Source organism: Ictidomys tridecemlineatus, chromosome 5 (assembly GCF_052094955.1).
Source record: "Ictidomys tridecemlineatus isolate mIctTri1 chromosome 5, mIctTri1.hap1, whole genome shotgun sequence".
NCBI lineage: Eukaryota > Metazoa > Chordata > Mammalia > Rodentia > Sciuridae > Ictidomys > Ictidomys tridecemlineatus.
Window position 1 is genome coordinate 8,368,609 of NC_135481.1, and position 24,527 is coordinate 8,393,135.

General features: G+C 36.6%; 1 protein-coding gene across 11 annotated transcripts in view; it reads right to left on the reverse strand.

The window, feature by feature from the left end:
* Peak1 (pseudopodium enriched atypical kinase 1) overlaps nucleotides 1-24,527 on the reverse strand; it is a 276,412-nt gene that overhangs the window by 67,405 nt on the left and 184,480 nt on the right. For all 11 annotated transcript variants that reach the window (XM_078049235.1, XM_078049227.1, XM_078049236.1 and 8 more), the window contains one exon: nucleotides 6,673-9,927. In XM_078049235.1, the coding sequence (XP_077905361.1) occupies nucleotides 6,673-9,812 (3,140 nt within the window). In that variant the 5' untranslated portion in view covers nucleotides 9,813-9,927. The remainder of the gene's footprint in view (nucleotides 1-6,672; nucleotides 9,928-24,527) is intronic.

Here is a 24,527-nt window from a genome sequence, read left to right on the forward strand (position 1 = left end):
ATATTTTGGACATCCAATAAACAGGGCTTGATATTTTGGATGTCGGAAAGATGGGAAGAAAAGAATCAAGGATAACTCTTGATTTTCTAACATGAGCAAAAGGATGGATCATCATGGGTCATTTGCCAAGAAGGGAAGACAGGATGGAACAGAGATGTAGAGAAGGATTAAGCTCTGTCTTAGACATGTTTCATTTGAAATGCTCATTTTAAGTACAGATATCAAGTGATAAGTTTCACATTTAAGTTGCAAAGAAGAGAATGAGGATGGAGATTTAAATTTAGGAGTCAAAATATATAAGTATTTAAACTTTTGATACTCTATGGTGCTTAGCTAGAGGTTAGCCATTAAGATTTAAAGAACCCTTTTTAGTATATGGTTATGATTTTTTTGAAAAAGCTTATCTTTTAGAGCTACATACTGAAATATTTGCAAATGAAACAATGTCTGGAATTCACTTAAAACAATGGGGAAAGTGGTTGGGGTACAGATGAAACAAGATTGCCCATAAGTTGGTAAGTATTAAAGTATGATTCTTTTGTAAATGGTACTTTATATTCATCTATTTACTTTCGTAAATGTTTGAAATTTTCTATCACAAAATGTTTACAATAAACATAAAATGATCCATTTTAAGATGGTCTGTATTAAAAGGTAACCCTATAGCATTGATTCCAAGGTCAACATTATATAAAAGGCATATATAAGGCATTCAGAAGGAAAAGATGCCAGAATAACTGGAGGTTCATGAGCAAGAAGGTAAGATTAAACAGGCAGATGTCACATCTGTAGGGGTCTTCTACGGTGTGGAGGTATGACTGGATTTATACTTCAGAAAGAGCACGTGATGGTTTTCAGAATTGATCGTAGAGGGCAATACATTGAACAAGGATAATCTTAAGTTCTGGTTCCGAAAGCATAATTTTGTAAAGAAGCCAACCCCTATTGCTAGATATTGTGCTAGATGCCTTATGGAAGTCAAGTTAAAAGTCAGCTACTCAGTGGTAAACTCAGAATTTAAATCTCTGACTGTAGTGCTTGCATTTTTTCCTACTGTGCAATATTATTCCCCATGTTATGGACACCAAAGAGTTGTAGAGATGGGAAGAAGGTATCATTCTAAAAATGATAGTTGAGAAATTCCCAGTTGCTCATAGACCAGAGTAATCATCAGATTAACTTCCCTTGATGCAAACTAGCTTGATAGAAATGATGCATAAAGGGGAAAAAACCAGAAACAAAGAAATGATGCATAAGGATATGTTCCTGAACCAAAAATTGAACAAAGGGATCCCACCCTCTAGTCCACTTAGTACTACTGCTAAAAAAGAGTTTATTTAAAAAAAAAAAAAAGGTACTTTCCTACCTAAAAACTGTTTCCTCCATAAAATCTAAAAGATAGAGGCCTAACATTTCAACATATCATACAGGGCTCTAGACAGCCTGTCCTAGCAGTTATTAAACTTTTTGGTTTCAGGGTGCAAAGCTCTTAAAAATAAAGAACCATAAGTGCTAGTTTGTATGGGTTGTACCTATTGATGTTAATGAGAAATATAAACTGAGGAAATTTACAAAGTTAATTCATTAAAAAAAAAAAAAAAACCTTACTGGAACTAGGGATATAGCTCAGTCGGTAGAGTGCTTACCTTGCATGCACAAGGCTCTGGGTTCAATCCCCAGAACCACAAAAACAAAAAACTAAAACAAAACAAAACAAAAACCTTTAAAACATTTTCAGATCTCTTACCATCTGTGACTTAATAGAAGAAAGCCAAATTCTCATATTTTCTTCTGCATTTAATCTGCGATGATATACTGCTTCAATTAAAGAATATGCAAAAAAAATCTGTTCTCATCCAGATTTATAGGTGGGAAACGAGGAGTATTTTTATTAGCCTTTTAGATAACTGTGGATATTCTTTGCTACTGCACCTTATCTTGATGAGTGGTAATTTCTTAAAGGTTAGCTGCCATGTAGATCTGAAACCATATCAATGAACTTTTTGTATTTAGTTACATTAAAATCCACTGGCCTTGCTTTGCAGTCTGAATGGATCCTTACTCATGAATAATTTTGTATTATTATGTAGGGGGTCATTTGGAAATTATAGTTTATTGAGTTATGCATATCCTCCAAATGTGGACACATGACATTAAATAATATTTTAAAAACCTCTTGCTAATTCCACCAAAAATTTCATGGGAAAAATACTTAAGTATTAGGAAGCTGTCATGGTCACAGTGTCAAATATAAGTTTTAAAAGTAATAGGCTCACTATGTTCACTTTTAAGAAAATATCTGCCAGGACTCATTTGAACAATGAGTTGATCTGCTAGTTGTTCCTTCAAGGTGGTCTATGAAAGAGAGTGCTAGTTAAGCTTCCTAACTCAACCTTTGCAATGCCAACTATTTCACAAGTGATTTTTGTGTGTATGCAGCTGAAGTACTCTATATCTACTTCCTGTTTAATAATGAAGAATTTTAAAAAGATACTCAAAGGTTGAGATTTAATAAAATTTACTACTTCATCAAGGGCATTCTTAAATGAAACTCTTTTTTCCCCTTCAACTCCTAATACAGTATCATGTGATGGCTTTGATTTATTTTAAGGTGTAAGTCATTTTATCTACAACTGTTTTTGCACTATCAGTGCAAAGGTCAACACAATGAAAAGCAAAGGTCTTAATATTTGGGTTAATTACCTTTTTGTCACTGTGACAAAATACCTGAGATAATCAACTTAAAAGGAGGAAAGGTTTCTTTTGGTCACAAGTTTTCAGTCCATGGTCACTTGGCACCACTGCCTTTGGGTCTGTAGTGAGGGAGTACATTATGGCAGGTAGTAGGTAGCAAAGGAAACTTCTACCATGGTGGCCAGGAAGGCGAGAGAGAGAGAGAGAGAGAGAGAGAGAGAGAGAGAGAGAGAGAGAGAGAGGAGGGTGCTGGGTCCCAATATTCCCTCCAAGGACACACCTTCAGTGACCTAACTTCCTTCTACTAGGCCCCACCTCCTGAAGTTTCCACCATCTCCCAATAGGACAACAGGCTGATAACTCAGCCTTTAACAAAATGGGCCTTTCAGTGACATTCAAGACCCCAACTTTGGCAGAATTATTACGAAATAGAGAATTTTGTATGGTCATTGTTTGACCTTACACGGACAATACTTTAAGAACCACTGGACTATTTTTAAATGTTTTTTTGATAAATAATGATTATACATACTTATAGATTGCAATGTTTTATATATATATTTGCATTGTAGAAAGATTAAGCAAAACTGATTAGTATATCCATTACCTCATCATCTTATTCTTTTGTGGTGGAAAGGTTTAAAATAAATTCTTTCAGCAATTTTGAAGTATACATTACATTAACTATGGTTACCAAATTGTGCAATATATCACTGAAACCTTGTACCCTCCTCCTTTTCCACCGTTCCCCAACCCCACACTGGCTCTCCTTCCATGAGTTTAGCTTGTTTTTGATCTTCTAGATTATCCATTATGCTTTTCTAGTCACATGTTCTATTTCTGTTTGCGTTCTCATTGCTGTGACTTTGCATATACTGTTCCTTGTGCCTGTAATATCTTTCCCAACCAGCTGGCAAAATCCTATTTCAAATTCATTTCTAAGAAGTCTGTTCCAAGCTGATTTAATCCCTTTGTATTATACCACTCTGTACATTTAACATTTCTTGCACAGAGGGCAGAGGCGCTGCTACTCTTAAAGCATTCAATATGTGCCAGACCTTGTGTTAAGCCTATTGTATGTGTTCTCATGAAATCTTCAAATTAATTCTATGTGATAGATATCATTATAACTATGTTTAGTGAAGGACCAGATAGATAGTTGAGACTAAAGTCAAATCCAAATCCATGATTTCAGCAGTGTCCTTTCCCCTATTTGTTACAGGCACATACTCAATTTATATTTTCTGAACAGTCTAATAAATAAAATTAGAAATAATCTAATTCTATAATAAAAAGCTCTATAAAGTTTTTCATCTTTCAGAGGCTGGGGTCTGGCCTTCAGCACAGTAGTTTTTCATTCTTCATTCCTTATGACAGTTTAGATTTGGAATCTTCATTTACTTATAGAAAAACCATATTTTCATTTCTTTCAGCACTGTGTTCCCAGCCGTGTGATGGTAATTTAATGATCACACTGCCATCAAGCCAGAAACACAAATGTTGACATTTGATTGTAATGTTTTTCCTCTCAAAGTTGCTTCAAGTAAATACCAATGGCATATCCAAGCAAATGAGGTAATTATTTAAAAAGCAAATGATGTATATTTTTCAATATGCATATCATGTATTAAGCTTTTCATAATGTTAAAAATAGCCTATTGAATACTTCTTTTTCTTCTTACTCTGGACATTATGAAATGAGAAATTTTCAGTGTGCCCCTAAGAACAGCTTAATATTTCAATCATGGCTTCACTTAAGACTACAGCAATGTTATCTTTAGAATGGTGGTGAGACCAGTGGTAATAAAATGTGGCCCAAGGAAAACAGCATCAGCCTTAGCCAGGAACCTGTGGAAGTACAAAGTATCAGGACTCACTCCAGACCTCTGCCTCAGAAACTCTGGGGGTGGGGCTCAGCAATCTGTGTTTCAACAGCTCTCTGGATAATTATGAACATGGTCAAATTTGAGCATCAAGAGGCAACTCAATTGTGCCATTTGGATCCATTATGTGAACTATAAAGGGCTGATAAATTTTGGAAGACATGACTGGTCATTATATAATACAATCAGTGACAACATAAGCTGTATAGTAAGGGGTCTGCCATGCCCAGAGTCTGGGCTGCCTTCAAGCCCACATATAGTGGAATGCAGACCAAGGAGAGATCACATCCTCACAAGAGAGGCCAATGTTCTATCATTCCTTGGCTCTGCCTCCCAAGGTGTGAACACATCCACCACAGCAGTACTTAATTAGGAGTAAAGCTGTTTATTGATCTGCAAGACCTATCTACCATTCCCTCCTAGGTAACTCTAACCAAATGCTTTTAAATTGCTTCTTTTCTAAACAAAACGGTAATCTGCAATACATGAATTTTATTGCTACTGGCTTAAAACATTCTATCACTAAGTATGTAAAAATTGAATACAATTTTCCACTACTGATGACAAAATTATTCTTTTCAGGAATATACTACCACTATTCTAGTTACTTTGTTATTACATGCATTTAAGGAAAACAGAGACTTGCTACCATTTTGATAACTATTTGAAGGTATGTAAAAGGCTAATTTTAATGAAGAATACATATAAACACCCAAGCATTTTGTTAGGAAAAGTAAAGATATTAACTGTTCACTTCATTTTTATTTATGCTTTTCTAAAGAAAAACTGGTAAGAGAATTTGCCCCAATAATCAGAGGTTCATGTCTTTGCCAGAGAAAAGGTCTGGTCAGGTAGAGAAGGTTTACTATCTGTCTCTACGTAAGTAGGGAGAAGGACTCAGAAGAATGAAAGACTCAGGGCATATCCCTATTTGTCAAAAACCTGGAATAAACCTCCTTTTTTATTGGCAGTTAATTAATTTTGTTTCTAATACAAACGAGAAAGAAAAACCTCCTGAATATAAATGTTTATGTGAATGATCACAAGCCCAAACAGGAAAATTTTGTTTGGTTTTGTGCATGTGTGTGGTGGTGGTGGTGTGCTGACAATGGAACCCAGGACTTCATGAAAGCTAGGTGATCACTCTACCACTGATCTATATCCTCAGCCCTTTATTTGATCTTGTGTTCATTAATAATGCAACGCTTTAGAAAGGATATAATCTTGAGAATGACATAGATCAGGGTTTGAATTTCAGCTCTGACAAGTTCTAGCTTTGCAACTCTGGTCAGTTCTTAACTTCTCTGATTTTTAGTTTCCTTATATGAAGAACCATTACAGGGTTCTTATAGAATTCTTATGGAATTTTATAGGATTTGAGAAAAATATTTGGGACATGTCACACACAGAGTAGGAGATCAATGACAAATTATTAAGGTAATAAAATAAATTAGTGCCTAGAGATCTCATGAGCATACAATCTGCCTAGCTGAATTGAGGATCATACCATAAGGATCTCAACCTCGATAACCTACTCATATTTCTCCTCCAAGTTAAATATCTATAAACTGCTCGTCCCTGCTCCCCATTTTTCCAAAACACTTGAAAGGAGGACAGAAAGAGGCAGCAATAAAAAACCCAAAGATTCCCTTAAAATAAAGTAATATGTATAGAGATAATGCCTTGGTGAAAGCCAAACTGAACTGCATATGCAGTTTTATTCCATTTACAGTGAGGGAAAGAGCATTCATTTGACTCTGTTTCTTCCTCACACCATCACAGCAATTCAGAACGATGTATTCTTTATTTCTGTTATGGTGCTGTGGGTTTGTTCTTTTCTGTTAAAGTCCCTCTGTATTCACTAGAATGCAGCAGGCTATTTTAGCTAGAGATCCAGGGCCATAAACCTTATTCAGTGCAATAAGATCACTTCAATAATATTCTAATCTTGGAATGCAGTTATAAAGATGCATGATGGCCTCAGAGTGCTACTTACAAACAGGAATGGCTCTTATGCAATCTTAAAAGATAAAAAACATAACACCTGAAAATGTGTTAAAATTTTTCCCATATTCTGCCAGTCTATTTTACATACCTGTGAACTTTCTCAGGAATCTGTGATGGAGAAGAATGACTACTCTTCTTTTCTGAGTCCCGCAGTAATGCATCCTCTGTTCTACCCTTTTCGGTGATTGCTGCCTGGTCAGCCCTGGCTTTACTCTGATCCACATTGAGCTGGTCCTGGGCAGGGTCACATCTATACATGAAGACAATGGCTGGCTTCTCACTGGACTCTCCTTTTGCCTCTGTGAACCAGTGATGGCGCTGAACTGGAGGAGGAGGCAGCATGTGGATGACTGTGCCATCCAGGCCCACCAGTTTCCCTTTCTCTCGTTCTTTCTCTTTGTCATCTTCCTCATCTGTTTTCCTACGGCGGAAGAAGCTTTTAAATGAGATCCAACGTTTAGGCTTTGCATCAGCTGCCCGCCTGCTGCCTTCAGAGTGCAAAACTGATTCAGCTTCCGTTGATCTGGTAGGGCTGGTTGGTTTGGCCCAGTTGGTAAAATGCCTCTGTAAAAGGTTACTTGCATGGTAAGGGGAAGAAGTAGAGCGAGGCGGGGGAAAGGGAGGTGGTGGCTCACTTTGGGGGTTGCTCACTAATTTGGAAGGAGGGGAGGCAACTGGCTTTGAGAATGGGTCTTTCTGTACTTTATTGGTAGGACTTTCTGTGGCTGAAGGTGCTTCAGCCTCACCACTAAGTTGAGATGTGAAGAGTGACTTGGGTCGAACTGGTGTACCCTTAGGTGGACTCTTCACAGCATCAGCATCTGGAGGAATGGCATAAAGCTCTTCCACACTGCAGGCCTTAGGGCCAGACTGAGGTGTTTCTGGAGGAGACTGGGGGGGCTGGATAGCAGCCACAATCTGAGAAAGCACTATGCTTGCTTTCTCCCTGCTGCTGCCACTGTTGTCCACAAGTTGAGGCTCCTGTGTGCCTTCTGTTTTGGCCACAGGCTCTTGAGTGGTTCTCTGGATTTTTGCTGGGGAGCTGTGACTGGAACTATAACTTCTCTGTGGGGAAGACTGACCTCTGTTGAGACAGTTGTTAAACTCCTGAACCTTCTGAGCCACGGAGCCCCTTTTACGCTCTGTGCTGTTTGAAAACCCTTTGGCTTGGGGACATTCAGTGGGTTTGCTAGTGGCATCAGACACTTTGTTTTCACTTTCTATTTCTTCATAAGTATGGCTTATTACACTTGTGGTTTTTTCCTTCACTGAGAGTTCTCCACTTGTTCCCAAAAAACTTTTGTAGATGGCTAGATTGTCATATGCATTTGGATTAATAACAATGGGAACTTTAATAGCATTTTTGGAACTCCGAGCATACGTTGGTTCATCATGAATGATAATTGGAAAAGGTGGCATACCAGCATTGTTGTAACTATTAAATTTTATTTCAGACAAATTAGGTGACTTAACAGGGATGGTTTTAGAGGAAATGTTTGTAGCTGTGGGTGAAGTAGGTGCGGATTTGTGACAATTTTTCCTTGGCAGGATATTTGGTCCAGTTCCACCAGTAATTAATTCCACTTTAGGGATCTTTTGTCGTGGACTGGTGCTGGAAGTCCACACTTCCTGGTATCGGATTGCACTGGATTTTTGGAAATGGGCATTTATCTGTCCTGGTGTCAATGCAGGTGAAGATACTGGGGAGTTTGGAGTAGAAGATGAGATTTTTGTCTTGGGGCTATTAACAGGGCCCTCAAGGTGCTCACTGGCCATGGCTGCTGACACATCCACGACAGTATATGGCTTGCACAATGGCTGTTCCAGATTTACAACTCGGTAGGGCTTTGCTTGCTCCTCTACAGGGACGAGGTTTATGGTTACTGCTTGTCCAGCAATATCTGTAGAGGCTTTATTTTCTTGCTTCTCAGTTTGCACAGCAATCTTGCCATCCTTCTCTTCTAATCGGAGAGCAAGGACTGCTTTGTGTGTCTCTGGAACTTTAACTGGGCTTTTGGAAGCTTGTAATGATTCCTTCTCCAGATTATTACCAGGAAGGCTTTCATTATTGGGTTCAATTTCCTTCATGTCCTTAGACTCTCCTGGGTTATTAGGAGACATCCCCCCATTACAAATCTTCTGGGATAAACTACTGGCTGTCTCAGAATGTGATTCTTCTGTTAAAGAAGAATCTGGTGATGTGGAGTCAGATGACACCATGCTCTGAATGCTTCCTTGTCCATAGGAAACCACAGAATTGTCTTCATAACCGTTCAGGATTTCATCATAGCTGTCATCATAGTCTACAGCACAGATTCTCTGGAGTGACTTATTTCGAAGGGGGATGGTATTCCATTTTTTGTCCACAAAGAATCGAACAGGAGACAAAGTGTTTGCTCTAAAGTTAGCAAAGCGAGGTTGACCCCTCATGCGAATCTCCATGGCCAGTAGCTCTTCATCACTCTCATCCCAGCTCTCATGTTCTTCTTCCAAGTTACTAAAAAGTACATCTTCCTCACTCTCCTCACCACTAGAGAACTCTGGGTAGCAGAACTGTCCCCCTTCATTACTGATTACTTCTGTGCTCCCACTCAAACTAACATGTTTGCCCTGAGTGTCCTTGATGCCACCAATCATGCAACTTGGAGGAAGCTTTCTTTCCAATGATCGTTTGTAGCAATCATTTATTCTTCCTAAGAATGTTTCTCTGGAGTTTGTTTCATTTCCTTTTATCTGAGGGTTGGTGTCCAAACCTGCTATCTCTTTTAACACTTCAGTTAGCCCATTATTGTTATTTGATATCTTCTTTGCACTATCATTGTTGCCATAAGGCTTAGGAACATGGCTAAATCCTTCAATATCATCTTCATTATTATTGTTAAGTGGTTTCTGACTCAAGGCAGTCCTGTTTCGGTTCCACCCTACAATGACAGGTTTGTTCTCACATTGTTCTTGGATGCTAAGCTCAGCACATACACTTTGCCCATCTGCCACCATCATAGTGGGCTTCACAGCTATAGTGGGTTTTTTAGCCACAGGAGGCCGGAAATTTCCGGTGTTCCTGACACGGTGGTTATTACTGTGATTGGCACTAGTTTTCACATTGCCATGGGTGGTGGATGCCTTCTCAGAGTCTGGAGGGAGTTGGTGTAAGCTTTTAGGTTTAAAGCAATTCTTGCATTCACCAGGCTTCCAAACGTGTTCAGTGAAGGTGTTACAAGCAGACATTTTTAAAAATAGAACTTCACAGACAATGCTTTTCTTTCAGTGCATGGCAAAACTTTCATCTGTTAGTTTTCACCTCCCCTATGTTATTACAGCAGCTCTTCTAAGTATAATCAATCTGTGGGGGGAAAAGGAAAAAATAATCTGAATGAAAAAGGGATTATAAGGCTTAACATTATGAATGACTTGAAAAAACTGGCTCCTTCTTAAACTTTTCCTTAAATTAAAAGATTAAGAGATGAGCTAATTTGGAGGCTTCATAATATCCCTTTAGCCAATCAGCAACTTAGAAAGTGAGCCTCTTAATTAGAACTCTGCACTCTTTTTGGCTTGCTATCTCTTTGGCAATGATATGACCTTCCTCTCTTGGAAATTGTGTGTGTTTGTGTGTGTTGTGTGTGTGTATTTGTATTGCTAGAGATCCAACCCGTGGCCTTGAATTTGCTAGGTCAAGTGGTCTACCAAATAGCTACATCTGAAACACCTGGAAATGACTTTGACACTGCTCATCCTGTTATCAATCAATCTCTCTAATATTTATTAGTTATTTATGAGTTCCTCTTCTTCCAACACCCCTTGAAATTTTAGTTATTTCACAGACTCTTTGAATTCAAAGCATTCAAAACGAATCCTCCTCTGGCTACCCCATTTCTCAACTCCAAGTAACTTCTCTCCTCTACCCAGTCCTCCTCCACATCCCAAGCCACCTCTCACCCTTTCTTTATCTTATATTACAGCTAATGTCATCACCATCTACCTAGACAGCTAAATGTCAACCTTCTGATCATCTTTGACATCTCTCCTCCTCCTACTAACTCCAATCCTTACTAAACTCCCTAAGTTAGTTGTATTAATTTTATCTTGTAATTTTTATTTTATTACATTTCATTGCAACCCATTCTTGCCATTATCAGATACTCACTCTCTTTTGCCTGGATAAATGTGATAGGCTATTAACTAATCTCCATGATGTGTAGTCTCACCCACTCTAGTATAGCCTCTGTTTCCTTTGCTACTTAAAATGTGGGTTTCAGGTAAGCAATACCAGCCTCACCTGGGAATTTGTTAGAAATGCAGTTACCTTAGACCCAACTCCAGACCTAATGAATCAGAATTTGCATTTTAATCTCAGATGATTCCATTTTACACTACTATCAGATTTAACTTTCTAAAATCCTACTACAATCATCAAATTAACCAGCTTAAAAACTATTCTGTGAACCAATTTTACCAAATGCATTAGCTCTTAAATGTCAGTGTGCATCCTGGGTGGTGCTAGCTCACTTAGGCAATCACGGTAGATCTACTCAGTCAATCTTTGGGGGAAAAACACAGGATTCTGAAATTTTAACATGTTCTCCAGGTAATTTTAAGTGCAATGAAGTGTTAGAACCTCTGAGTTACAGGATACAATGCAAGCCCCTTACCTTTGAAGATGTGGTCCCTGCCTCCCTTCTACCTGTGTCTTGAAAATCAACTTATTATCTTATAGTCTCAATTTCACCTGGGCTACTCATTTCTCTTTGGATTATTAAAGTCTTTTAGATATGCTTTTATGAACAAGTGCTTTCATTTTTAGTTGTTCCCCCATTAGTTTTTGAGCTCTGTAGGTCTAGCATAATGAATAAACACTGGTGATTAAATGTACTTTTTTTTTTAGGTTTAGAACAATGAATCTTATGGCTCTCTTTTGTTTTAGGCTCACAGCTGCTGTTATGGATTAGATAAAGTGTGTCCCAAAAACTCAAGTGTGAGACAATGCAAGAAAATTTAGAGGTGAAATGTTTGGATTATGAAAGTTTTAACCTATTCAGTGCATTAATACACTTGAATGGATTAACTGGGTGGTAACTGCAGGCAGGTAGGTTGTGGCTGAAGGCAGTGTGTCACTGGTGGCATGCCTTTGGGGTATATATTTTGTTCTTGGTGAGTAAACTCTATTTCCTGGTGGCCATGTCCTGAGCTGCTTTCTTCCACCATACAATTCTGCCATGTTGTTCTGCCTCCATCTTAGGCGCCACGGAATGGAGTCGGCCATGTATGGACTGAAACCTCTAAACTGTGAGCCCCAAATAAACTTTTCCTTCTTTAAATTATTCTTGTCAGATCGCTGAAAAAAACTGACTAAAATAGCTATAGACCTTTTCACAGAATACCACTACTATTCTATGTTTCTACTTTGACTATTATAATAAAGTTGGTAATAGGCTTATAAAAACTATTTTAATAAACAGAAAGCTTAACTTCAACTGTGTATAATGACAGTGACAGGATCCTTAGTTTGGTCAGAAAGCCAGTTTGTGTGTGTGTGTGTGTGTGAGTGTGTGTGTGTGTGTGTGTGTGTGTGTGCGTGCCAAGTTTCAGTATGTTTCTAAGGAATGAAAATATGTTTTTTAAAGCTAATATTACAAAGCAAAGTCCCTTATAATCAATAATTATAAAGCATTCTGTCTTAGTAGAATTACAGACTTAAGGGGCAAAAGAAGTCCACACAGAAAGCCCAATGACCCAGTAAGATGAAAATACATTCTTCAATTTTTTTATTCGAACACATGTATTTACTCTTTTAGATATTCTAAAAATTATACCGCTTAGTAAATTAAATAAACAAACACAAAATAATTTCCTCCTAATCTGAGACCTGAACATTGTGAATGAGGGGGAGTAGCAAAAAATTTGGCTAAAAAAAGAGAAGGGACCAAGAGGTTTTAATCTTTAAAAGTTTTTAACCTTTTAAGATTAAAGAATTTATCCTAAGAGCAGTGAGAAATCAATAACTAAAATACAGCTCTGACCAAAACCATGAAATCCTTGGGTATAAATCTAACAAATATGTGTAAAATCTAAAACCCATATGGGAAAACTACGAAACACTGATAAAAGAATCAAAGTGGACCTAAATGGAGAGATTTACTAAGTTCTTTAGATAGTGTTAAGATGTTAATTCTCCTCAGATTGGTTTTCAGAGGCAACATAATTCCAATCAAAATCAGAGCAACATTTCTGGAAGAAGACAATAAGCTAAATTTATATGGAAAGAAAGGTAAAAGAACTAGAATAGTTAAAACAATTTAGAAAAAGAACAAGTTGGTAAACTCACACTATTTGATTTTAAGTCTTTGGATAAAATTATAGTAATCCTGACAGTGTGCTATTAGTGGAAGGATAGAAATTTGGGTGGGGAATAGGGAGGGATGAGGGGGTAATTATAGCCCATAGGCCAAAACTAGTTTGCCCTGGTTTTTGTGCCCTATGCTAAGAATGCTTCGGTATTTTTAAATAGTTTACACAAGTACCTAGATAATATCTTTCACTGTGCCTTTTGGCCTACAAAATCAAAAATATTTACTATCTGGTCCTTTGCAGAAAAAGTTTGCTGTTGACCCCTAATATAGATCAGAAAAAAATAGAGTTCAGACATAGACCCACATAAGTATAGTCAACAAATTTTTGACAAAAGAGAAAAAGACAGTCTTTTTAACAAATGTAGCTGAATAATTAGATACTTACAGACAACAAAGTGAACCTTGATCTACACCTCACATCACACACAAAATTTAACTCCAAAAGAATAACAGACCTAAGTATAAAATATAAAGCTATAAAACTTACAAGAAAATGAAGGAGAAAATCATTGCAATCTTAAGTTAGGCAGAGTTTGAAGATACAACACATAAGTATGAAAGAACAAACCAATAATTTGAACTTCAAAATAAATGCTTGCTCTGCCAAAGACATCAACAGGAGAATGAAGACAGGCCACAGATGAGAATTTTTTTGTAAAATAAATTTTATTTGACAAAAGACTTGGTATCTAGAATATACAAAGGATTTTAAAAACTCAACAAAAAAATCCTACCCAATTAAAACCTGTTAAAAGATTTGAGCACTTTACCAAAGATAATTTTAAAAACTCAACAAAAAAATCCTACCCAATAAAAACCTGTTAAAAGATTTGAGCACTTTACCAAAGATAATGGTGTACATATAAATAAATACATGAAAGATCTAAGAATCCTTAGCCACATGGAAATGCAAATCAAAACTACAATGAGCTACCACTATGCATTTATTGGAATGATTAAAATAAAATTAAAACAAAAGTAAAAACTGGGGGCTGGGGTTGTGGCTCAGTGGTAGAGCGTTTGTCTAGCATGTGCGAGGCCCTGGGTTCGATCCTCAGTACCACATAAAAGTAAATAAAAAATAAAATAAGGGTGTTGTGTCCAACTACAACTAAAAAATAAATATTAAAAAAAAATAAAAACTGACTCAGGCTAGTCAAAACGTGCAACAATTGGAACTCTCCTACTTTATATTGCCAATGGGGATTCAAATGGTTCAAGGACTTTGAAAACAGTTTGGCAGTTTTTTTAAAAGGTTAAACATAAACTTGTCTTGGAACCTAGCAATCCTATTCCTAGGTATTTACCCAAGATAAATGGAAACTTCTATTTACACTGAAACTGGTAGACAAAAACTGGAAACAATTTAAACATTATATGGTGGTAGTCATATAACTGCACTCATTGACAAAACTTAAGAATTATACAATAAAAAAGTAAATTTTATTATATGTAAATTAATCCTCAGCAAAGCTAATTTTAAAAAAACATTTTTACTGCAGGACAGAAAATGAACTTTGGAGAACAGGATGGATGGCAGGAGACTGTTGAAAGGGCTGATTTGGGCAAATAAAGTTTTGATGAGGATCTGGATTAGGGTATGGCATCAGGGAAGCCACAGAAAGGTGGATGAAGGAGTGAATGGATTTTGGAGCACATAAGTGTTGAAGTTTTGAGTTTATTCCAGTGATGTATGGGACTGTTTGCTAAGACAGAGAGCAATGGAGGATGTATGATTTTGAGGAAAGGGTCCACACTTTGGAGCCTGCAGAGAATAAAATAGACAGGTGAATTCAGGAGTCCTGGAACATAGAATTCTGTGGTTCTTGTCTATTTGAGAATTACTAGTAGAGAAATATCTAGGCCAAAAAAGAAGACTGATAAGGATCTGGAAAGGTGTGTGAACCAGAAAGAAGAGGATAATTCCCTGCAAAACAGAAAAGTAACATTCAAGGTGTGAAGAGACGAAGCCAGAGGAGGAAATGTCATTAAAAGGGGGAAAAGGCAATTATTTCAATTGCTGCTGAGAGGTAATGGAAAACAAAGACTTACATGTCCCATTGGACATGGCAACATGAACTCATCAGTGACCTGAGCATGAACTGTACTTTCTGGTGCAGTGGTGGGATGGAGACCTGACTGCAGTGAGCTGAAGAGTGAGGTAACAGAGCAATGGTGGATAACTTTTTGGAACGTTTAGGTGGAAAGCTGAAGAAAGAAAGAGCTGGGAGTATGGGGGTCCAGAAAGGATTTTCTCATTTTAAGATGGGAGAAATCAGATACTGTTGAATAATACTGGGGAAAGACACAGGAGATGGCTGAGGCTGACAAGACAGGAAAAGAGGGGATAACACAAACCTCAGCACCCTAGCTCAATCCTTTTGTTTTATGGAAAGAGACCCGAAGTCCTGAAGAGAAAGTGACTTTCCTAAGTTCACACAGTGAATCAAAGATCTAGAACTGGGATATAAGGCTATAGCTACTTACACTACGTTTTGTTTTCAAATTATTTTTTCTTTTGTTAGATAGTTTTTTCTTATGTTGTATGTTTACTGTGGAAATTCAAAAATACATAAACAAACCACATGTAATTCTATTACTCAGATATAACTTCTAGTAGTAGTTTGAATCATTCCTAACAGTCATTAATAATTTTTTAAAAATATTGCCTGTATGGATTTAACACTATATGGCACTGAAGACAATATTTTGTTGATCAAGTTAAACCTGCCCCTGATAAGAGAGGGCTAAGTTTTTTCTGTGAAGTAGTATATTTGTTTTCCCAAGAAATATGAAATATTAAAAATAATTCCTCACTTTGAGTATAAGTTAATTCAGTCAAAAGAATACTGTTGAGTTGACTAGCAGTGATCACATTATCAATAGAATTGCTAAATGAGATTTGCCAGGAACACAATAAACTTATGTCAGAGCTGTGTGAATTAGAAACCCATGTTGGAGTTGACATCCCTTTACAAGTTCTGTGTACATCTGCATTCATGCTGCATGAAACCAAGAGATGAAACAAACACCTTTAGCAAGCACCAGATGGAGCTGCTGTCTAAGCCACAAAGCCTGAACTTTAAGGGTTTCATTTTGCACGCTAATTATGTTTGGAGACAAAGATATGCACTTGAAAACACTGTCAAAACTATTTTAACTTATAACAGGCTTTTAGCAAGAGACGCTATACCCAATACAGGTCAGTCCAAAGAGCAATCCTTGGGCTTGCAGCCACTGTGGAATGACTTCAGTGGCTATCAGTAATAACTAGCAGCTTTTGCTGCTTAAAACTGACACTCTCCAAAGGGAAAACTCTAGTTACCAAAGTAATGCTTGTGAAATAAAAAAAAATGTCTCCTGAGGCACTTAAACAAGAAAATGTAACAGTCTGTACTGGTGTCCTCCATTTATTTGCCAGAACAGGTCTGATGTGGAGCACCCAAATGGAATGTTTGATAAGAAAAGCTCATTTGCTTCCATATTTTTTATAATCTTAAAGCAAATCCTCCAGATGAAATGGTCTAAGGGAGAGTTTAATGGCTAAAGCGCCCCTAGAAGCTAGCCAGAACTCCCATGATCTAAAATCCTATTTCATATTTGACAGTTTTCAGGACTAAAGCCCTTGAGGCTATAGATAAAGCTGTTCAAGAGTAGCCTATTTCACTTCAAGTTGTGACAACCTTTTAAGAACCTATTACTGTGTTTTACTCTCTCTGCTGCTATACAATGATAATAATTAGTTTGCTTCTAGTCCAACAGTTTCCGGCAGATTTGATATGAGACAACCAAATCGACACTGGATTTTGATCGTGAAATAAACTGGCCAGCAGAAAGCTGGAGCTCCTCAAGCCAGAATTACAATTCCTGGCAGTGAAAAGGGGGTGTGCAGGTGGTCTATTAAACACCACACAGACAGCATTCCCTGCAGGCACCCAAGGAGAACCTGTTAATAATAAAGGAGGACAGGGAATGGACTGCTAAGCTCCTTCTCCAATCCTATAACTCCCAAAGGCCAATCTCTCTCTCCATAAAATCTGTCACATTACTACAGAAGCAGAGTCAAGGATCCTCACTGCTGTGCATGGGCTTTTAAGAACACTCATTGAGGAACTATCCTCCATATGTCATCCAACACATTAGTTCATCTACAGGATGTTAGGGTAACATTTATAAGCCAAGGTTCTGATTAGGCTTTTGTAATGGAATGTGTGGGTCATTTATGCAAAAAAAAAAAAAAAAAAAAGCAAAGGAAAATGTGACAATCCTCACGTCATTGTTCCCAACCTTTCCTTCTGCCACAGTGAAAAATGCTGACCTGACACCTCGACCAGTTGCCAAACCCTTCAGTATATGACTAAAAGGGTGGAGAGAGGAAGTGAAAGCAAAGCTGCAGGAAGAGGTTTTGCAGGAGATAAAATGCAGCTTTAATTTGGTACACAAATTCCATGGGTAGAAGGAAATGTCTTAATTTGAGATCTGACCAGGAAAAAAAAAACACAATTCCTTGTTATCGAAAGACCAGACAAGATCTTAAGACATGACATTCTCTTGTCTAAAGAAGAAACAAAAGAAAGACCTGCTTAATTTTGAAAACTTTAAAGCTCTTTTAAAAGGCTGAAGCCCATCCAATTCCAACTGCTGCAACCACAAGAGTTTTCTGTAACAATTTACTGTTCCTGTCACATGGTAGTCACCTCGGGGTAAGAATTGTGCAATAGCAAAGGCACCATGGCACACCAGTGCTGCTTAGTTCCCAGCTAATTTTCTGAGTTAAACTCTTTGATGCACCAGTTAAACAGTAAAAATACTACTCATTATTATTATACAGTTGGTAATAACTAGTTATAAGGTTATAAACTCCAAAATATTCCCTAAACCCACCTCAGACCCCTACTTAAGGAGGTAAACATCGGAGAAAAGTTTAAAATGTTTTCTAATAACCAAGAACTCCATAGTTATTCACAGTTTTATTTTGTTTACAATGTTTTTCTTTTTTGGGAATGTGTTTCTTCTAATGCTGTTCCAGTTGGCAAAACTGTTTATCCTTCACAATCCAGTTCAAATTTTACCTCTGTGATAAAAGTTTTCCAGATTCCCTAAATACCTTTATTATAAGATCACCTTGCATTATAATTATGTAAGTTCTTATAAGGCAGAGTGATGTCTTTTTTAATCCCTTTATTTCTTGGGCTGTTTGAAACATATTAGATACTAAGTAAGTACTTGCTGAAAAATAATAATTCTAGTAAGTACTAGGCACTATTTGAAACAATTTATTCATAAAACTCTTAGTTTTATGAATTATATATATATTATTTAAAATTATATATATATAATTTTAAGTCTTACTTTACAGATGAAGAAACTGGGACTTGCCCAAGGTCACTCAACTAGTATGGCAGTCAGGATGATATTAATAGTAAAGCTTAGCTTTCCCTGTCATTTGAAGCCTTCTTTAGATATAAGTATGGCAGTCCCCAGAAGATGGTTCACTCAGTACCACTGGCACTGCTCACCAGAGTGTAATTCTACTATGAATGAAGAAAAGTGTTAAAATGAGGCATAGCTTTCAATCAGGCAGTTCCACATGCTTAACTGCAGAACACGCCAGGGGCAAACCAATATATTCACAATAGTCGTGCTTTTTGTGCTTCAGAGTATTGAGGAAGTGAATAGTATGGGGCAAATTAAGCACCAACTTTCATGCAATCCAACCTGAATCAAGCCACCATGTCTTGGAGGGGCCACTGAAGTAAGTGGTTGAGAGGGCACAGTGAGATGCTGCTGGAAGTCATCTTGCATTCCTTCTCTCCACGGCCCCCAACCTCAGAAGAAAGTTGTCAAGTGAGGAAAACTGGACTGAAGGCTATATTAAGGAGTCAGAGCTGATTGAGATGTAAATAAGGGCAGTGTAAGATTCAAATGGAAGAAAAGTGGGAGAAGGACACTGGGAAGGAAAGAGAAATACAAAATAGTTGATGGTTCTGAGAAAAAAATTCCACTTGAATGTTTATAGCAACAAAGCCAAAAAGAAAAATTTCACTGTAAATCTCTGTATTTTCGGGTATTTCAGTGTGATTTGTTCCTTTGGTAGGAGGTATTCTTTTTCCAATTAGCTACAGAAAAGAGTAAACAACAGTACTGTAAAACATTTATAATCTAGATTTTAAAAGGGAGAAAGTACTTCTAAATTAATGAATGTCTGGATTATACAATACTTTGAAGAAATATAGATTTATTTCTTCAAGGAAATGCCATAACCAACTTTCCTGGTAGAGGTATTTGGAGGACCTGTTCTAATAAATAGGTAAGAATTATTTTTATATTGGTTATAAATACATAATGATTTTAAAATACATTAAAAGAGTATTTCTCAAACTGGAATTGAGAATATATTTTCACAGGTTTAAGAGTTCTCCAAAAGAGCTTAATATTAAGCTGAAAGTAAAGTCTATATCTAAAATAAATTAATACAAGCATATGCTGGATCACTGGAAAGGTTACTTATTACCTAAGCACAGTAATATGATTTCCAGGTCCACATATACATTTATCTTTCTAGTCTAAGCTGGCATCAAGCGCACTACTTTAACTATAAGGGACAGTGAGAAAAGAAAAAGGCTGACTTTATATGTAAATGATTCAGTCCCTCCAAGTGAAGACCCATATGACATCATGATGGAATCTCAGTGTACTGTACCAATCTTGGATTGTCAATGTCCTACAAAGAAATATGGCTTAAGAAGAAAGTCAATAGTAATGAAAGCTGCAAAGTAAACTGTGGGGTGGCAGGCAGCTCCATGTGCACATTGTGAGCAGCAATTTAGTTTTGGTAAAATATCATCTATCATGTTATATTACTGTAAATTTGCATTTCATTCATTTTACAGGGTTTTGGTTTTTTTTCGGTACTTAACTTTTATAATTGTTCAGATTTAGAAGTAAATGAGAAATATAAATATAAGGAATTCATACTTAATTTTACATTTGAATTTACATAAAATTAATGTATGTCAATACTAAGAAACTGCAGTTGTTATTTTTTCTAATTAAAAGAAAGGTATAAATTACTGAAGTTTGAAAAGTAGTGTTTAAAAACAATATTTTCTTATGTCCGGGAAACATTTCTCTTGTGATCTTATTTACATTATTAATTTACTAAGCATCCGTTGAAGGAGTAAAATAATTATTTTACAGAGCTGTTATGAAAATAAATTCAGATAAAATGTATGAAATGCTTAACTCAGAGGCTGATTCAGAGAAAGAAGTTAATAAACAACAGTTCTCTACACTGTTATTAAATTTCTATATCCTGTGGAGGACAGGAAGGGGAGTGATCTCTTCCAATTCATGCTACACATATCCATACTTCATCTTTATATATATATATATATATATAAACAGTATATATATGTTTATATATATATAAACAGTATATATATATATATATATATACTGTTTGATAAACCTTATCCATTTGGCCTTTCAAATCAACCCCTGCCTGTGAATTAATTAAATTAATTAAATTAAATTAATAAAATAAAGGTCCATCAACAGTATATATATATATATATATATATATATATATATATATATATATATATATATATATACTGTTGATGGACCTTTATTTTATTCATTTAGTTATATGTGGTGCTGAGAATCGAACCCAGTTCCTCACACATGCACTCTACCACTGAGCCACAACCCCAGTCCCTCCTTACCCCATCTTGACATACCAATTGGGAATTTGAGAAGCTATTTCTATGGAAACACAGTTAACCATGCTGGTTATGCTTTAGTGATATGGATGGTTTGATTTAAAGTGTCAGCTAGCTTGCAAACCTATTTACTATATGTTTCTACAGGGAAAATTGTACTCCAAGTTCTGAGCAACTGCCTTGCAAAGAAACTTTAGCATCCTATCTTGGACTTGTAATAGATGATATCAGGAGGGAGCTGCTGAGCAACAGGGTAATGTAATCCAACTTGTAATTTAAGAATTCAGGTGGAAATGGAAAGGATACACTGAGAGGAGGGAAGGTGAGAATGTGGTTGGTTCCACAATTACAATACTAAACCAGACAAGGCTCAGAACTAAAGCAGTGGTAATGGGAATTAATTCACAGGCAGGGGTTGATTTGAAAGGCCAAATGGATAAGGTTTATCAATCAGAGGGACACTGGGGAAGGACTGAAGATGACCCTGGGCATTTCTCTAGGTGAAAATCCAGGATGATTTTTCCAGAATCATACTGAAGTGTGCACAATCAAGTAGCACCAACTGCACCAAGTTAACTACAGAGAATAATGGGAAAACAACAACAACAACTGATGTCTGAATGGAAATAGCAAATATATTCTAAAACCAACTATGTATTAAAGATTCTTTCCCTTTAGACATATCAGTATCTTTAATCACTATCCTCTCATATAAACTTGACTTTCAACTTTGAGTGTAAATGGTTTGGTCAGATCCATATAAAAGACACAGGATGCTGACGTGGCTGGGGGAGAAAATGAAACAGGTAAAGTGACAATCTTCTATAGCTTTATTTTATTACAGAATAAAGACAGAAAAATAAATCTTGGGTTAAGAAATGGAAGTGATGGGACTAGTGATAGAGCATGAAGGATGGAAACTGTGGTCAAAGGATTCAAACACTTGAGATGGAAATGAACATGCCAACAGGTTCCAGCCCTTTCTTGAGGGTGGTCTCAAGAAAGCAGCAGACGCTTGGACTCTGGGGAGTTAGTGGATATTAATATAAAAGTAGACCACAATCTGATAGAGGAAAAATTTAATTATCCCCAATTAAAGTATGTTGTGTCTTCATTTTCATTGGTGAAAATAGCTTCCTGTGTCTATATCACTGGTTTATATCACTAAGGATAGCCAAGGATTCTCAGAATGGAAAGTGACAGCTGGGATGCCAGCCATTCCTAAAAAAACTGCCCTGGGCTCCTGGTCCTTGTGGCCAGAGTATAAGTGGCAATTCCATTCTATTGCAACAATCCACCAACTAGGAATGCTCAGAGGCACAAGTGAATAACACTCAAGGCCATTACTAACCACATTTGTAAGTTTATGTACACTGCATATATAAGTTACTCAAACAGTCTAGGCTTTATGGTCCTTATCTTCTTTTTAAATGAATAACTTAACTCTTCATATTATAAAAGCAAGCATTAAATAAAGATTTGTAATACACAAACCCCCAAATCTTAGTATATGCCCTTTCTGGATCTTTTTCTGATATCCAGGTCAAGTGCTCCATACACAGACACACAGATGTGTTTAGCTTAGTGCATGTGCTGTCTGGTAACATGAGCATCTATAAAGTCTTTCCAAAATTTGCAATCTACTTTAAACATTATATAAATGCAAATCTGGGTTGAAATACCATTTTGAATTAAATAAATTTAACAATGGAATAGATGAAATTGTAATGAGAGTCCTTTAATATCAAAAAATTAAAAATATTTCTAATATTAAGAAACAATTCTTCTGTATGGAAACAGTTATCCAGCAAGATCACCTATTCAGGACACAGCTAAAAATTACATCAAGTAGAAAAGCACCTCTCTAGTTTCACTTATAGACTCTTACTCTTGTTTTACGCATAAATTTAATCAACTCAAGTTAGTTTTATTCCTGTTGTTCATACAGAACAAAGGTGAAAGCTCTACTTAAAATATGATAAGTTATAGTTCTCTCTCATGCCTTATTTGTACACCCCTATCCACTTTACTATGAACCCACAGAGAAAATAATATTGAGTGGAGTTACATGTGTTGCACTGCTTTTTCAAAAAGGTACCCAAATGTCCTTTCCATGATTACCCTTTAAAAAGACTTTCTAACCATTCTCTTCTGTGGTCTTGCATATTCCCAAATATGCAAGGGTGGAGTAACTTTCAGGGTTACTTCTCGCTCCTTTCTTCTGAAGCTTTCAGACTTCTAGCTGTCTGCTAGACTTCTCCAAACATAACTAATTATTTTTCCTGAAAATACGTTCAACTTTCTCCTGGGTGCTGTAACATGAATGGTATTACAATGGTAGGCATTCAGGCTTGGTCAACTTTGACTCCTCTTGGTCTTTCTCATACTATGTCCATTCAATTTCCAGGTCCTATCTTCCTAGTCTATCCTCCCTCTTTGACCTTTCAAACCATAATTTGAATTCCAGATTTCATTGTTGTTTAAAATATAGAGTGAATGAATTGTTATCTCCCAATTCCTCTAAAACAGAGCTCATTACTACTTTGCTCTTTATAAATCCATTAGTAGTTCTCAGTTGCCTATATTTGAACGTCTTAGAATAAAATGTAATGCTCTTTGTGATTTGATACTGCCTTTCCATTTTTTTACAGCATCATCTCTTACATGTTCACTCATATAATTATTGTTCAAAATTCTACAGTTACAGGGCCGGTGGTGTAGCTCAGTGATAGTGTGCTTGCCTATTACGTGCAAGACCCTGGTTTCAATTCCCAGGACTACATACATACATACATAAAATCTATAGATCTTTTGCTACTCCAGTCAAATGTTAGTGTCTCTGTGAAGTCTCACATCCACCTCTTAGAATTAACTGCTTCTTTCCTCAAAATCCTATCACATGGCATTTATGGCTATTTGTACATTCCCTCCTCTTACTAGTCTTAGCTTCTCAAAGGCAGGACGCATTTCTCATTCAGTATTGGCACTATATATTTCTTGAACAGATGAATAAATGATGCTTTGCTATCTTGTTTCATAGGCCAAAATAACTTAGAAGGAGACAGCAGCATTCAGACAAGAAGTGGCAAGTGACAAGTGACTCCCTGACAGCAAAGGGGGAGAATGAAGACGACCAAAATCAAAGAACTCAAAAAGCATTTCATGTGGGAAAAACAGCCCTATATCCTTTAAAGGCATCATGGTATTCAAGAATAGCAACGTGTTTGATGTTGACACTAATTATAATAGCAAGATATCAACAAAATGTTAAATTACATTCTGTGTCCTGTATTTAGCAAGGGATGAAAATAACAAAAGTATGAAATGTATCTCAGAAGTCTTTCCATAAAAATGGTTGTATTACTTAAAAACTTATCTACGTATAAAATAAATATCCATTAGGTATTTAGAAAAAAGTAGACAGAAGGAGGAAAAAACATCCTAAATTCAAGTCTGCATTTTTAAAAAATCAGGTTACATAAGCACCAAATGGTTATTTAATTGAAAATATTTTTTTAATATCTTTATTTTACACTTATATGGTGCAAAGGATCAAACCCAGTGCCTCGTGCATGCTAAGCGAGCGCTCTACCCCTGAGCCAAAAACCCCAGCCCCTAAAAATATTTTAATGCTTAAACATCTCAAGCCCCAAGTTATCCAGGAAATTTGGCCAACTAGAACTCATTCTCTTGAAAAACAGAGAGCGCTAAGATTTTACTCTTATCATTACATAATGTTATTCACCCAACTCTCTGGTCTTAATCTGTGACTGGAAAATAGTGGGTTGGGAGGAGATAAGGAAATGGGGAATAACAAAAAAGAATATAAAAAATAGAGGGTGAGACATTAAAAAAAATGGGGACTCACA